Source organism: Mesitornis unicolor, unplaced genomic scaffold, assembly GCF_000695765.1.
Source record: "Mesitornis unicolor isolate BGI_N332 unplaced genomic scaffold, ASM69576v1 scaffold12231, whole genome shotgun sequence".
In the NCBI taxonomy this organism is placed as follows: domain Eukaryota; kingdom Metazoa; phylum Chordata; class Aves; order Mesitornithiformes; family Mesitornithidae; genus Mesitornis; species Mesitornis unicolor.
The window spans coordinates 9,168-22,521 of NW_010161724.1; the positions used below are offsets into that span (position 1 = coordinate 9,168).

General features: G+C 36.0%; 1 protein-coding gene across 1 annotated transcript in view; it reads left to right on the forward strand.

The window, feature by feature from the left end:
- The window catches only part of KIAA0020 (KIAA0020 ortholog), a gene marked incomplete at its 3' end in the record, with an annotated part of 21,958 nt that extends 9,018 nt beyond the window's left edge, over positions 1 to 12,940 (forward strand). Inside the window, exons 9-17 of the mRNA XM_010193419.1 lie at positions 1 to 9; positions 1,464 to 1,468; positions 1,783 to 1,881; positions 2,985 to 3,038; positions 4,612 to 4,692; positions 8,771 to 8,913; positions 9,676 to 9,898; positions 11,003 to 11,090; positions 12,850 to 12,940. The exon at positions 1 to 9 is cut by the window's left edge and continues 74 nt beyond it. Coding sequence (XP_010191721.1) covers positions 1 to 9; positions 1,464 to 1,468; positions 1,783 to 1,881; positions 2,985 to 3,038; positions 4,612 to 4,692; positions 8,771 to 8,913; positions 9,676 to 9,898; positions 11,003 to 11,090; positions 12,850 to 12,940 — 793 coding nt within the window. The remainder of the gene's footprint in view (positions 10 to 1,463; positions 1,469 to 1,782; positions 1,882 to 2,984; positions 3,039 to 4,611; positions 4,693 to 8,770; positions 8,914 to 9,675; positions 9,899 to 11,002; positions 11,091 to 12,849) is intronic.
- Between the last annotated feature and the right edge of the window lie 414 nt (positions 12,941 to 13,354).

Genomic DNA, 13,354 nt, shown 5'->3' on the forward strand with positions numbered 1-13,354 from the left:
CAAAGATCTGTAAGTATGGTTTTTATTTTGTTTTGTTTCTTTCTTTTGCCCTGCAGTCAGATATTTTTAATCTTGTGAAAACGTTTGAAGGTAACTAGACAAAAATACACATCTTACAGAGTTCAATAGAGTTTTACATATCTGGTGATTCCAGATAGATAACTGGGGAGTGCTGTTTACAGTATTTGCAGTAACAGTAAACTTTCACACTAAAGCAGTAGTGTTTGTGATATTTGAATTAAAAAAAAAATCTAATGGAATGACTGATGTTTTCCCTGTCCATTCTAAATGGTCCTTCTCAATAGTTGGAAAATAAATAAAGCCACGGACATTGCTTACAGAAATTTAGCTTTCTAGTGTGTAGTTTCTTAACCTATTCTAGCCGTTCTCCAAAAAGATCTTGACCAAAATACAATTAGATTGGGCCCTTCTGTCAGCAGCCATAACTGTCTTCTGCCTCCTCCTGAACCAAGATCCTGGTTTGTATCACTATGTCTGTATTAAATTCCATTTGAGCTTACCCCAGCCATTCTTGTAAAAACTAGGCCTAAATCCATCTGTGTGTTGTGACATTGTATAACTTGTTATCCTGCTTGACTTCACCTGTCTTCAAGCTGTGTCTATCACCCTTGCTGTGGTTCTGCAGTGTGGCACCATCTCACTCTAGGCCAGGTAGAGACTTCTAGGCTTTCTCTCTCTTACCTGCCTCTGCTGGACTGGGCTCCTGAACTCCTCTTTTTTACTATCAGCCAGCCCAGAGCTAGCTAAGGGTAGCTAGGTGGGCTATTCGTGGCCTATTGTGAGTCCAGCTCTTAGCGAATTAAGGATTCCTGTGCCTGGTTTCCTGTGATGCCTTGTCAGAGAATGCTTCTGGATTCACAGTCTTGTGTGAATCAGGGGCGTAATCATGGTGTGTCTCTTTGTCCGTCCTTTGCTTTTTGTGCAGGCATGGTAGCATATGGATATTCTCTTTGGAGTTTAAATACCCCATTTGTAGATTTGTTCCTGCCTGTGTATAGGGCTAGTGACACCAACTGTGTTGTGACTAACCAGTTTCTAAGTAAATGGTGAAATGCTTGGGACCTTTGACTAGGGAGCAAGATGAAGCTAGCAACAGAAAAGGAGGCAGGTGGGAGATTCATGTCAAAGAAATCTGTCAGATAATAACAGAAGTAACATCTAGTCATCCAGGAGGGATTTTTTTGTTTGTTTGTTTGGTTTACATTTTCTTTTTTGGCTGATGATGTTATTTGTCAGATGGATTCAGAACCTCATTGCTTTGGTATGAAGACTAAATTTTGGCTGAATCTTGTTGTACCTGATTTGTAATGTTGTCTAGTGCTTCAGTGACCTTTTAGTTCTTCTTCATTTCTGGCTAATACCGTGTATATATAAATAAATTGCATCAGCTTCGAAGATTTTCTTCCTAAATGAATTGTTGTTTTTATCTTACGTAATTTTAGCCTCAGTTCTGAGCATACTTCTTTGAATTGTCTGTAACAGGACAACTGATGAGCTTCATTACGGTTCTGATTTCACAGGATGAATATGATGAACAGTATAATTTTGAAGGGAGAAAGCTGATGTCATTTACAGTCTTATGGATTCCTTTTGAGGCAGTTTTTCATGGGTCAGGGCAATGAGAGTGGCTTTGTTGAGCCAATGATAGTCTCTATAGTATTGTGGGCAGACAAAAACTTATTTGATGTCCTGTCCCACCCACCTGGAGATTTCTCAGGCCCTTTCTATCACCTTTTTGCTTTATCACCTTTTCTTCCCCAGGAAATGATAGAAGCTATCAGAGAGGCTGTTATCTACCTGGCACACACTCACGATGGAGCCCGAGTAGCGATGCACTGCTTATGGCATGGTACTCCCAAGGTACTATTTGGTTTCTGTCTAACCCAGTCCTCTTTAATAATAGTCTAGTCTGAGACCATGAGTATGATTGCACATTTTGATGCAGTTAAATATTTGAGAGCAAGGTTAAAAACTGCCCCCACTTTACCTGTTGGCACAAGAAGTGATTTTTCATGAAATCAGATGCTTTCATTAGAAATTCTGTAGTGGAAGCATCTCTTTATTTTTAGTAGAGTTCCTGTAGGTGACACATAAAGCTTTTCCATTTTAAGATTATTTGCCATTCATTCATCCCATAGATTTCTTAACACAGGTGATATTAGCAGCAGAGAGAGGACAGTAAAGAAGTCATAATGCAGGAGCATGGTTAGCTTTGGGATGCCAAGACTTAGAAAACATTATAGGAACTGTGATTTTTGTTTCTTGTGCTGATACGATATCCTGAAATACTTTATGTGTAATGTATACTGTCATCTCTTGGGAATGTTCTAGTGTCTCCTGTCATTTTCTGTATTAAGAAAAAGAGGTGACTTAGGAAAATAGTCTGCTTGTTAAAGACTGCAGAAAAAAGATGAAGTTGCTAGGATCTAGGTATAGTAGTGGGTCTAAACAAGACTGAGTAGTGACTGCAAGAGCCAAAAGTACAAGCAGTGAGGTAATTTTCTTGTGAGGAAGATCTTGCAAGTAAAGGGGTTTTGCAACAGGCTAGAGTCCTTGCTACTTTAAAGTTTCAGGACCTGTTGTATAAGTTTCTTTCCAAATGAAGAGTTCAAGTGATGAACTCACTTACTTCTGGAAGTGATGAACAAGATACAGGTGAGTATATGTGGTGGTTTGGTTTTGGTGTTTGGTATTGTTATTGGCTTTTTTTCCAAGTTGCCCTTTTTGGTATCTCCCGTTGGTGGGCTGGACTTGTAAACATATCACAGAACTTCCCTGAGCTTGAGTCTTTCATAGTTCAGGTTTAACTTCACACTGTTTCTAATAGTACAAATGTGAGACTTTAGTAAGTAGCCCTTGGGTTAGTAAGCAAATTGAAGGTTATCTTTTAAAAGTCGTAAATAACAATTTTGTTACTCAGAATCACTAGCATTTTAGGCTCATTCTTGTTCCCTTTTGGGTAGGACAGAAAAGTAATTGTGAAAACTATGAAGACGTATATTGAAAAAATTGCAATGGTGAGTGTTCATTAACCATTTATTTCATAGTCTCTGAAACGTAAGTGATTTAACAGGTTAATTTGAATGTGCTTGGGTACTGGAAACAACTGTGAGATCTTAATAAAACTGAGTTTAAAATAGCGGTGATATACTAGATAATATGGAATATATTAAAGTTTATGGAATATTTAGGGGCATACTGAGAAGTGTCATTCTGGACACTGCATGTAGTACTACTTTGTAAAGTAGTTGAGTTAATTGTATGTCCTAATATTTTTTTCCTACAATTTTTTAAGCCAAACTTTATATTGCATTTTCATATGGCTTGTTGGCTAATTATTCTTAGTTGGGAGTAAATAACATGTACACAGAAGAGGAAAAAAAAATTAACATGTTGTGGATAACACTGGAAAAGCCATTTGAACATGTATATTTTTTAAAAGATCCTCAACTTTCTAAGTCAGGAAGCTTCAAAATTAATTAACATTGAAGTGACATACAATGGAAGAAGTCTGTATTTAATTTTTTTCTGAGTAACATGTATGTTTGGAGACTGTGACACCAGCAGAGTAACAGTTGCAAACAGATTTCATAGTGCTGGGTAAAACTGCAGTGTGAAGTGTAGCTTTTTGAACTTCTTACCTTCCTGGTTGCTGTATTGTTCTGTTTACTAATAGTTGACATGCTCTCAATCAGTGATCTCCAAACTTTATTGATGACACAACTCTGAGCATGCATCCCCAATATAGGTATATTGATATATAAATTATGTGCATGTACTACTGTAGTAGTGTACATTTTAATACATACACAAACACAGAAATTTTAAAAGGATGACATAAAGATAACCAGTGGGTATTTTTATATATTTATTACTGGTACCGAAAAAAGTTTTTCCTGCACTATGATGGATTGTCTTGTGCATCTCACTTTGAAGACCACTGGTCTAAGTAATGTTTCTCTCTGTAATTTTCTAGTACCAGAATAAATAGGTTGTTATATTTTATAAAATACTGTATCAGAAATAGGAGATAATGGGTAAATAGTAGCTAAACCAACAATGGATCACTGAAGGTCTGGCTTCACTTTGACATAGTCTCACTGACATACAAGTGCATTGGATTGTGTCCTTTTGAGTATGCTACAGACTTGCTCTCTTGCAGTCCGGTAGCACTATATAGCTCATTGCAGAGGCATGATCTCCAAAAATACAGATACGTTATTTCTCTCACTTTCAGGCAAATCCACCGTATAAATAACATTTGTATGTAATATTCCTGCAAGGCAAATCCTATGATATCAAATTATTATTAAACAATACAATTAATAGCTTGGATGTGATAAAGCTCAAGATCAATTTACGGCATAATTTAATCTACCTTTGTTTTAACAACATGCTGCTTTTAACAAGCCTTGCTTTCAGAAAGAGCCTAACTGTTGGGCTTCTCTCATTCTATGACAGTAGACAGAATTTCCTTGTAGTTCATGTTGTGCCATGTTTGAGTTGAACTCTCAAAAATGTTCACTGTAAGTCAATTAGTATATCCACAGAACTTGACTGCATGTGGTTTCTGATGTTTGATCTTTGCAGGGTGAATTTTCTCATCTGGTCTTGCTGGCAGCATTTGATTGCATTGATGACACTAAACTTGTGAAACAGTTAATTATATCTGTAAGTAATTGAATTTTTCCTAAAATAGTGTACTAAATGGTGTCAGTGTATTTGTCGGTGTATAGAAGGATGAGAGTAGGAAAATCTGCTTTTTTTACTCTAAACTAAACACAGATGCATCTGCTTTTTTTCAAGCCATTTAATTCCTTTCCACCTTCTCCATTTCATTGTATTTGTATATCATGATTGTTTTCTCTTTTCATAGAAGACCTCAACACTTTTATATGTTCTCTTTGATTATTTATTTGAATTGTTTTTTAAGCTAGGTTCAGTGCTTGCTGAAAATTACCCTTTTTGTATGTGTTATTTCTGGCTAGTGGAAGGCTGGAATTCCTTTAGAGTCAATGTCTTTGTCATAGGAGTTTGAGCTCTGCTAGTATTTCAAGGTATTAAATTGGTGGAGAACCCTAGAATGTGTATGTCATGTTATCCATCTTACAGGCAAATCCAAAATGTCAAGAATATCTGTGCCTAGAATGTCCCTGTTGTGCAAACTTAGTATTATAAAAAAAGATTGCTTAGCACATTTGGTTCTTTTCTTTAGTGGAAGTAGCATCTCGGAAAGTGATAGGTGAAGATAGACTGTAGTAAACTTTCAGGAATGCAGCAACAGGACTGAATATAGTATACCATGACTTCAAACAAGAAAAGGTACTTGAAGACATATGGTTGGATGCTGAAACCATTGGCTTGCATTTGTTCTCAAAACTTGACATCTTTACTTAATATCTCGATAATTAAATGATAACTAATGTTCTGGATAAAATCAGTGTAACATTTTCACCTTGCTTCCAAAAAGAATTGAGGTAGATATCTGAAACTTGAGAGCACGTTAGCTGTTTTGCTCCACCTACATGGAATTGCAGAATGAGCAGTAAGGATAGTATGATCTAGTCTGCATCTGCTTTCTTTTGGAATGCCCCATTTCCAGACCTTCCTTCCAAAAATTATTTAATAGTTTTCATAAAGAGTAAATGCTTAAGATTCTGTGTACAAGCAAATTTTATCATTTCTAAGATCTTTTAATCTGTAAATTACCATGAAGTTATGTTTTCACACTGATAAAAAAGACTTCATGGTGCTCAATTAATTTTCACGCAAACAGGATAATTAAAGTTGACATGTAGGTTGTAATGTGTTTATTACAGTCCTTATGCTACAGCTTGTAGGACTGACAGGTTGAGAAACATTGACAGGGAGGTAAAGATAAGGCAAATACTCTGCATGTGGAGAAGGAATATGAAAAGAAAGTGTTAATGATGAAACTTGCTTAAAAAAATACAAGCATGTATTGTACCCTAGCATGGAGATTTGACCCTACATCTGTGCCTCTTTGATGGGTGTGGACAGATAAAAACATTCTACTGTGGAGATGAATTTTGTTTCTCAAGCATATTAGCTGTAATCACAGCTGTTTTGTTTCCAGAGTCCAATGTAACAACTTCTAGACAAGTTCCAAGCAGATAGGCCCTGACAGGTCAGAGCTATCTTGGTACAAGATGATTGAGGTGTTCTTGTTCTCTGTTACAAGCACTCTTGCTGGAGGATTTATTAGTTCATATACTGTGTTTGGCTTAAGCTGAGCTTCCAAGGTGTCCTTTTAATTGCCAAGTCATCTGTGCCTTTCCACAATCTGAGAGCAAAGATAATGGAGTGTTTACTGTTTGGATCTCCTACCACGTCAATCTGGACAGAAGAGTAAAGGAGAATAAGAAGGAGTGGCCTTCACGCATGCAGAATTGACCCATCTGTGTTTGTATGAGGTCAGGAAAAGGGAGAACATGTCAGGGAAAAGGAAAAAAAATATCAGATAAGATCAAAAGCAGCTCTTCAGATGGTGAATGAAAACTAGTAAGAGAGGATGAGGTAGAAGCATCTAGAAATCAAGCATTGAAGCATTGTCTGTAAAGGAATCCAACCCTTAAAGTGCAGTTAGGCTTCTAAAACACCTTATGCTGATTACCATTCTTTCCATACTAAAATACAGCTTAAGAAATGTAAGAAAAATAATGAAGATTGCTGGGAGGAGGGAAGCAATGTTTGGGCAAGTCTTTTTTTTTTTTCTTTTTTTTTTAGCATTATAGAACCAATCACTTCTGTAAATTGACAGAATGACTGGGAGTTTGTAGGTAAGACAGAGTTTTAAGCTTTTTAAATCCTTTGAGGAAAGCCTTTCCTTCTCATCACCTGTCAGCTCCATGGAGTCTTAATCCAGGACCAAAGAATATATATGGTGCTTTAAACCTTAATAAGTGATTGGAACTGTACATTGTGAGCTTGACACATGTCAGGACTTGGGCAGATTTTAGCAGGAAATCCCTCTCTTTCATGAGGATGCCAGGGAGACAGAGCTAGGGAAGACATTACTGACAAGAGACAGTATGCTTGTGTCTTAAAGTTTCTCCTTGTACTTTCTCACAGCTTTGGCACTGAAAGTTAACAAATTCTGTAATTCATCAGAATCACAGAATCAGTGGGGGAAACACTTTTGAAGGATTTAAAGAAAAATACATCTATTATCTTTTATGCAAAAGGGCTGTGTTATAGGTTGATTTCAAAGTGCAGATGATTTTTGTGTTTATTTATATTCAACTAAATAATTTCTTTACCTGTTTTAAGTTTTGAAATAAATATTTAAGCACCTTTGACATCCATTTAATTGATAGATGAACTTCGCATACATTTAAATCTGAATGTACATGCTGTAAAGACAGAACATGGTGTTGATTTGATTGGGGTTTTCTTTCCTCACAAAAAGTTTGGGTTTTTTTCGATACCTGCAGTATGAAGGTTTCAATACTAGGTTTTTATTCATAGTTACAGTGCTACGTCAAACTGATGTTCATCTCATTTTACCAAAACTCCTTTTCACCTAGGTTTAAGCAACGTTTTTGAGATAAGAATGTCGTCTTACCATTTCCTGCCAGCTTCCAGCCACCTTTGTCTGTTTCTCTTCCTCAAAGACAACCAACCAGGCCCCATATTAATGAAGAGTGACATTGGTTCACATTGTTCTATGTATCTTTTTGTAGCTGTTGCTCGAAGGATTTTTATGGTGGAAAAGAAGGGTTTTTAAGGGCAGTGGCCTGCAAAATGTGCTGAAAGTGCCCAGAGCTCTATACAGTCTTCCTTTGCTTTGATAATTGTAACTTTTATACATATATAAAAAGTTGCTAGGAATGAGTTATCATAATGGTCAAGAGTGTATGAATGGTATTCAGGATTCTCCAGTGGTACTTGGAACTTGCATGCAATGCATGTTGCTGTATCCAAGTGCATTTGTTGAGAAGCTGACAAAAATTTGAGTACAAACAGGTAGGCTAACATAGGTGCTTCCACCTGAATATAGCAGCATGCTTCTACAAGCAAGAAAACTCCCCTGCCTATTAATGTGTTTCTTCCTCAGCCATGTTAGTGCACAAGTGTATGAGGTGCCCACTCTAGTTTACAGTGTTACTCCTAGCCAATGACTAACCTCTGGGAAATGCGCAGTGTTTTCTGTTAATGCTCAAATAAACTGCAGATAATACTCCCAGCAGAAGTCAGTTTTATTGTGTTACTGAAACATATTTTTTCTTGTTCAATGATCTGTGATCAGTTTAAGATGGATGTTTCCTTCCCATGGACTTCCCATTGCTGTGTCTATGTACACTCCCTTGAAAGTCAGCATGCTATCAGTGATTACTCTTAGGTGATCCTCTATATATCTGATCTGCTGAGGTGGTGACTTCTACTGAGGTTTTACTTGTGCAGTGTATGACATACCAGAATGTGTTATTCTTTGCATTTCCATGTATTGGTGAAAAAAAATCCTGTCCTTTTGTAGTGTTTTCTGGTCAGTGGCTGATACATCTGATGGACACATTTTAAGCAGTAATATTGTTTTATTTTTCTCACTCTTCCAGACTTCCATTCTGATTTGAGGTTTTTTTATTTAATTTCACAAGCAGATAGAACCTTACTTAGAGTATGTAGTTTTCCTTTCTTAAGCTTTGCATTTGAAAGGTAATCAGTAATTACTGATGACTCAAAACTATTATTTCATTAATGTCTTGTTGCTGTTTGTTTACTTCTACAGGAAATAAAGGCTTCTTTGCCCAATATAATAAACAACAAATATGGAAAGAAGGTCGTCTTGTACTTGCTAAGTCCTAGAGACCCTGCACATTTTGTTCCAGAAATCATTACACTTCTGCAACAGGGAGATGGAAATGCTTATAGGTAACTCAGATATGAAGGTTAAATTGTTTTCCCTAGAGTCTGGGAGACTTCATGCAACTTTCTGTCATGATTGGTTTAATTTCAGCTTTTTCTTCATAATATATCAAAGTAATTTAAATTTGTAGAAATAATACATAAGTATCAGGTATGCTAATCTGTACTCCTTATTTTTGCATTTTTAATTTAAAGTTCATATATGATGATTGGTGATCAGCAGTTTACCCCCTTTATAAAGGGCAAAAATTATGATGTGTTCTTTGTTTAAACTCGTATTAAATTTGGGATAGCAGAAATTTTTTAATATGCATTATTGGTGTTTTGGGTTGTATAAAAGTATATCTCAAAATCTAGCAATAAAAATGGAAATGTTAATTTGAATTCAGTTTCTGGCATTGACTCTGACACTTAACAGCTTTTGAAGAAGGAGCAATTTTAGTTGATTAGTGAGCTGTTTTAAAAAATATGTCTCAGTAGTTGATATGATAGAATGGTTAGAAAATAAACAGGTAAAATCACTAACAAAAAGAAGACTGAGGTTTACTGGCAGTCAACTTTAAACACTATACACTTTCTCACTCTGTCTTCTTAAAATATGTGCACAACATGTTAAATTGTATGTGAAACAGAGGGAAGCATGATGCTTTATTTTGATCTTCCAGTACTTTATTGCTGTCTTAGATAGCGTGTATGTTCTGAATTTCTTGTTACTTGATGTGCATATCGAGCAAATATTTTACAGTAACGTGCTGTCTCTTTTATCAGTAAGAAGAATACTGAACTCCGCCACCGTGAACTCCTGGAAGTCATTTCTTCGCCTTTGCTAGAATATTTGCAAGAACATACCCAAGAAGTAGTGATAGACAAAGCTACCTTTGTCTTGGTTGCTGACATCTTGAGAACAGCTCTTGGTGACATCCAGCCCACGCTAGATGCAATTGCTAATTTAGCAGCAGAAAAGCTGGTTCCAGGTGGCCGTGATGGGCAGGTAGTGTAGCAGGACAAGGTGCTGAGGTCTTGCAGAGTGTTTGCTTATTTTCTGTTGCTAAAAGGAAATCTACTCACTTTTTCCTTTACGTAAGACATCAATGTACTGCCCTCATAGCAGACTATTAGACATAGTCTCTGTGTTCTGACATTTTCCTTTTAATTATTAAAGCATCTGGATTAATTAAGGCTTGAGCCAGCATTTTATCTGAGTTGTAGAGCAAGGTACTTCATGATCTTAAATCTCCAGAACTGCTTTAAGCACTTTGTAGGAAGGTAGCTTACAGTTGTGTAACACACTCTCTCTCTTAATGGCATCACTGTGCAATCAAGCAGTTAGTAAATTTTTTTTGGTTCATTTGACTGTTTACACTGAGAATGATAGGGTCTCTTAGCTTTCAGGTATGCATATCTCCATGCAAGGAAAGATCTTAGATAATAGCTATTTGTCTTTACAGTATGAACTTCTCTTCAAAGTGTGGCCCTCCCCTATTTTGTTTAGTTAAGCTTAGTGATATATATACACATATAATATCTGTAGACTAGAAAATGAAAAACACTGTGTACGCTATATTTAATATTACTAATGTATTTAAGATAGATGCTCTCAAGATTTTCGTAGTTGTGCTGAATTTGGTCTGGTTTTGCCTTTCTTTAAGATACACATTTCACAGAATTTTATATGAACTACTCATGTGATTTCCTGTGAACCATGCTGTAGTGAATTTTCAAGTCTGTAAAAATGCAGAAAGTGAAAGTCTGGAAGCTCTTGTACAGACAGCTAGACCAAGAGATTCTGCTCAGTAAACATTAAGTCCTTGGGAGTGGATGAAACATTGGTTCATATGGTTTATATTACTGAAAGTCAAAAGTTGCAGGGAAGGTGGTAAAAATGAACTTGTTAGTTTAAGTAAGTATTCAGATACTTGCATTGAGCTTGTTGATATTTACATAGGTGATGACTAAATGGATCAGTGTGATGTGGTGTCTGAGGACAGAGTGAATAAATCAAGCAGGAGTATTTATGGGCAGACATGTAACTACGTTTTGAAACATGGTCATCAAGTAATTTGGTTTTGTTTTGGTTTGTTTTTTCCACCTAAAGCTTCACATTGCAGAGCATCCAGCAGGCCATCTGGTTTTGAAATGGTTAGTAGAGCAGGATGAAAAAATGAGACAGAGTGGAAAAGAAGGTATGTTGGAAATTTAGCTGTGATCAGATTATGACTTCACAGTTATCTGACCTGTAATAAGGTTGCTGCATTTATTTATTTGAATATACCAATATATGGAAAATTTAACATATCCTTTAAGATTATTTTTTCTATCTTTTTGCTGTTGTGAGCTCTTGTATGAACAGCGTGCCAAGAATGTGTTTGCTTTTTCTGCAAAGCAAGTACTGGTCTTTTTTTTTTTCTTCAGGGCTTTACTGTGTATTTGGAACAAGATTAACTCCTGTGTCTTATTAATGTCTTAATAGTTTTGCTGAATTACAGCAATTTAAAGGATAATAATAGAAAAAAAGAAAAGTCTTTCTAACAGGAAGACATGTTTCATTAGTGCTCATGAGCCAAATGGTAATCGTTACTGTGTTCCTTAGTGCTGCTGGGTTAATGCTTTATAACTGTAATTACAAAAATTCATGCACAAAAATAGGACATCTTTGTTATTTTATCCTAGAAGGCAGAGATTGGATACAGATGTTCTCATATTAATTTAGCTTTTAAACTTATTTCATTACATAACTGTAAAATCTTCTTGTGTGAATCACCATATCCTAATAGAGATTACTTTTTCTCATACAAAAACCTCAGAAAATGAAATAAGATGGGGATGGCATCCCTCTGGAGGGAACTTCTCTGTGGGTAGGGGGCTATTTTCTTTGTAGAATTACCAAGCCTTGTTAAACTTTTATTTTTCTTCTCAATACATTCATGTTTCCAGTTTCCTTTGAAAATAAAGAGTTAGTTGGGTTTTAATAAATGTTTCTGAAAGAAGGCTGTTTTGCTGCTTCTCAAGTGGATGATTAAAAATGCGCAAAGGAGAAGTTTTTATAGTTACCTGGATTAATTTCTGTTAATATTGTGCAATTCCCATTTTAAACACAAGCTGTTCACTTTGGTTTTTTTGTTTTCCTCCAATGAGTGTGTCATTCAGAATTGCTCTGAGTTTATGAAATTGGCATTAAAAACATCCAAATGGTTATTAAGTAGGGAACAAGTTGCACAAAAACTGACATTCTTCAGATGGAATTCTGATCTAAAGGGACAATGAAAAATAGCTTCAGTGTTAGGAGGTTGAAATTTGTTGGGGTTGGATGGGGTTTCTTGGGTTGCTTACTGGTAAATTTGCTCAGCATATAAATTGAAAACTGCTTTTACCTGAAGATTAGTTCTGCAAATTCAGATGGAGACTTGAGGACAGCCTAGGTTCTTCCTTGTGCATATGCCATTAGTGTAACGAATCTGCAAGTCAACTTGAGCTTTCACAGCTGTAGCATCAGTACAGCTGAAAGGAACAAGGTTCCTAGTGGTCTTCATGCATCAATAAATAGTTAGCTCTGAAGTTTTAAATAACTTATCTGTGCAAATTGTTTTTCTTCGGTTGTAGAGTCAGATGCTTAAAACCAGCTTTTTTTCAGCAGAGGTGTGTATGTATTAGTATATTGCATATAGTCATCTCTTGATGATTTGGTGGTGCTCTCACCAAGTTATTTCAACTGTCACACAGTGCTGCTGTTGTCTAACTAATTTTAAGCAATACTTGAAAGTAGTCAAACATATATAAAGGTATTGATTGCATTGAGTAGTCAATTATTTTGCGAGAACAAAACTTTGTGAATACTTGGTGGCTAAAAACTATTTGATTAAATCCCAACAGTAGAAAACAGGCTTCTTTATACAAAGATATTGTCTAATTTTTTCTTCCCTATCCCCTTCTAATATTTTACAGTTTGCTTTGGAAGAACATTGGTGGAACGTGTTGGTGTTGAGAATTTGATGACCTGGGCAGAAGTAAATCGAGGTGCCATTATTCTTCTTTGGTATGTAAGGCATATGGCTATTTCTGATTAGGTTCCAATGTTAATTTCTTGAACAGTTAAGAGAACATCAGTTGAAATTTCTACCAGCAAAGGACAATTTTTTAGCTCAGTGTGTACTGTCTTTCATGTCACTGGTGAGTTTGTGATGGAACAGAATAATGAAAAAATTTAAACCAGAGTTTCCGTAGGTTGTTTCTTGAGCTCAGGCTTTTGCAGTAGTAGGCAGTGGCTCAATGTTGGAAAATCAAATTTATTTTTAAAATTGTGCCTACGTGTCGTCTTTTGCAAGTAGAAAATTATCAAAAGAGCACTCCACTAATAGCTATATTAAAATAATTAACTCAGAAATACCTGTGACTAGCAGCAGCATACAAGTATTCAGATTCTTTCTCTCTCTCTCTTTCTCTCTCTCTC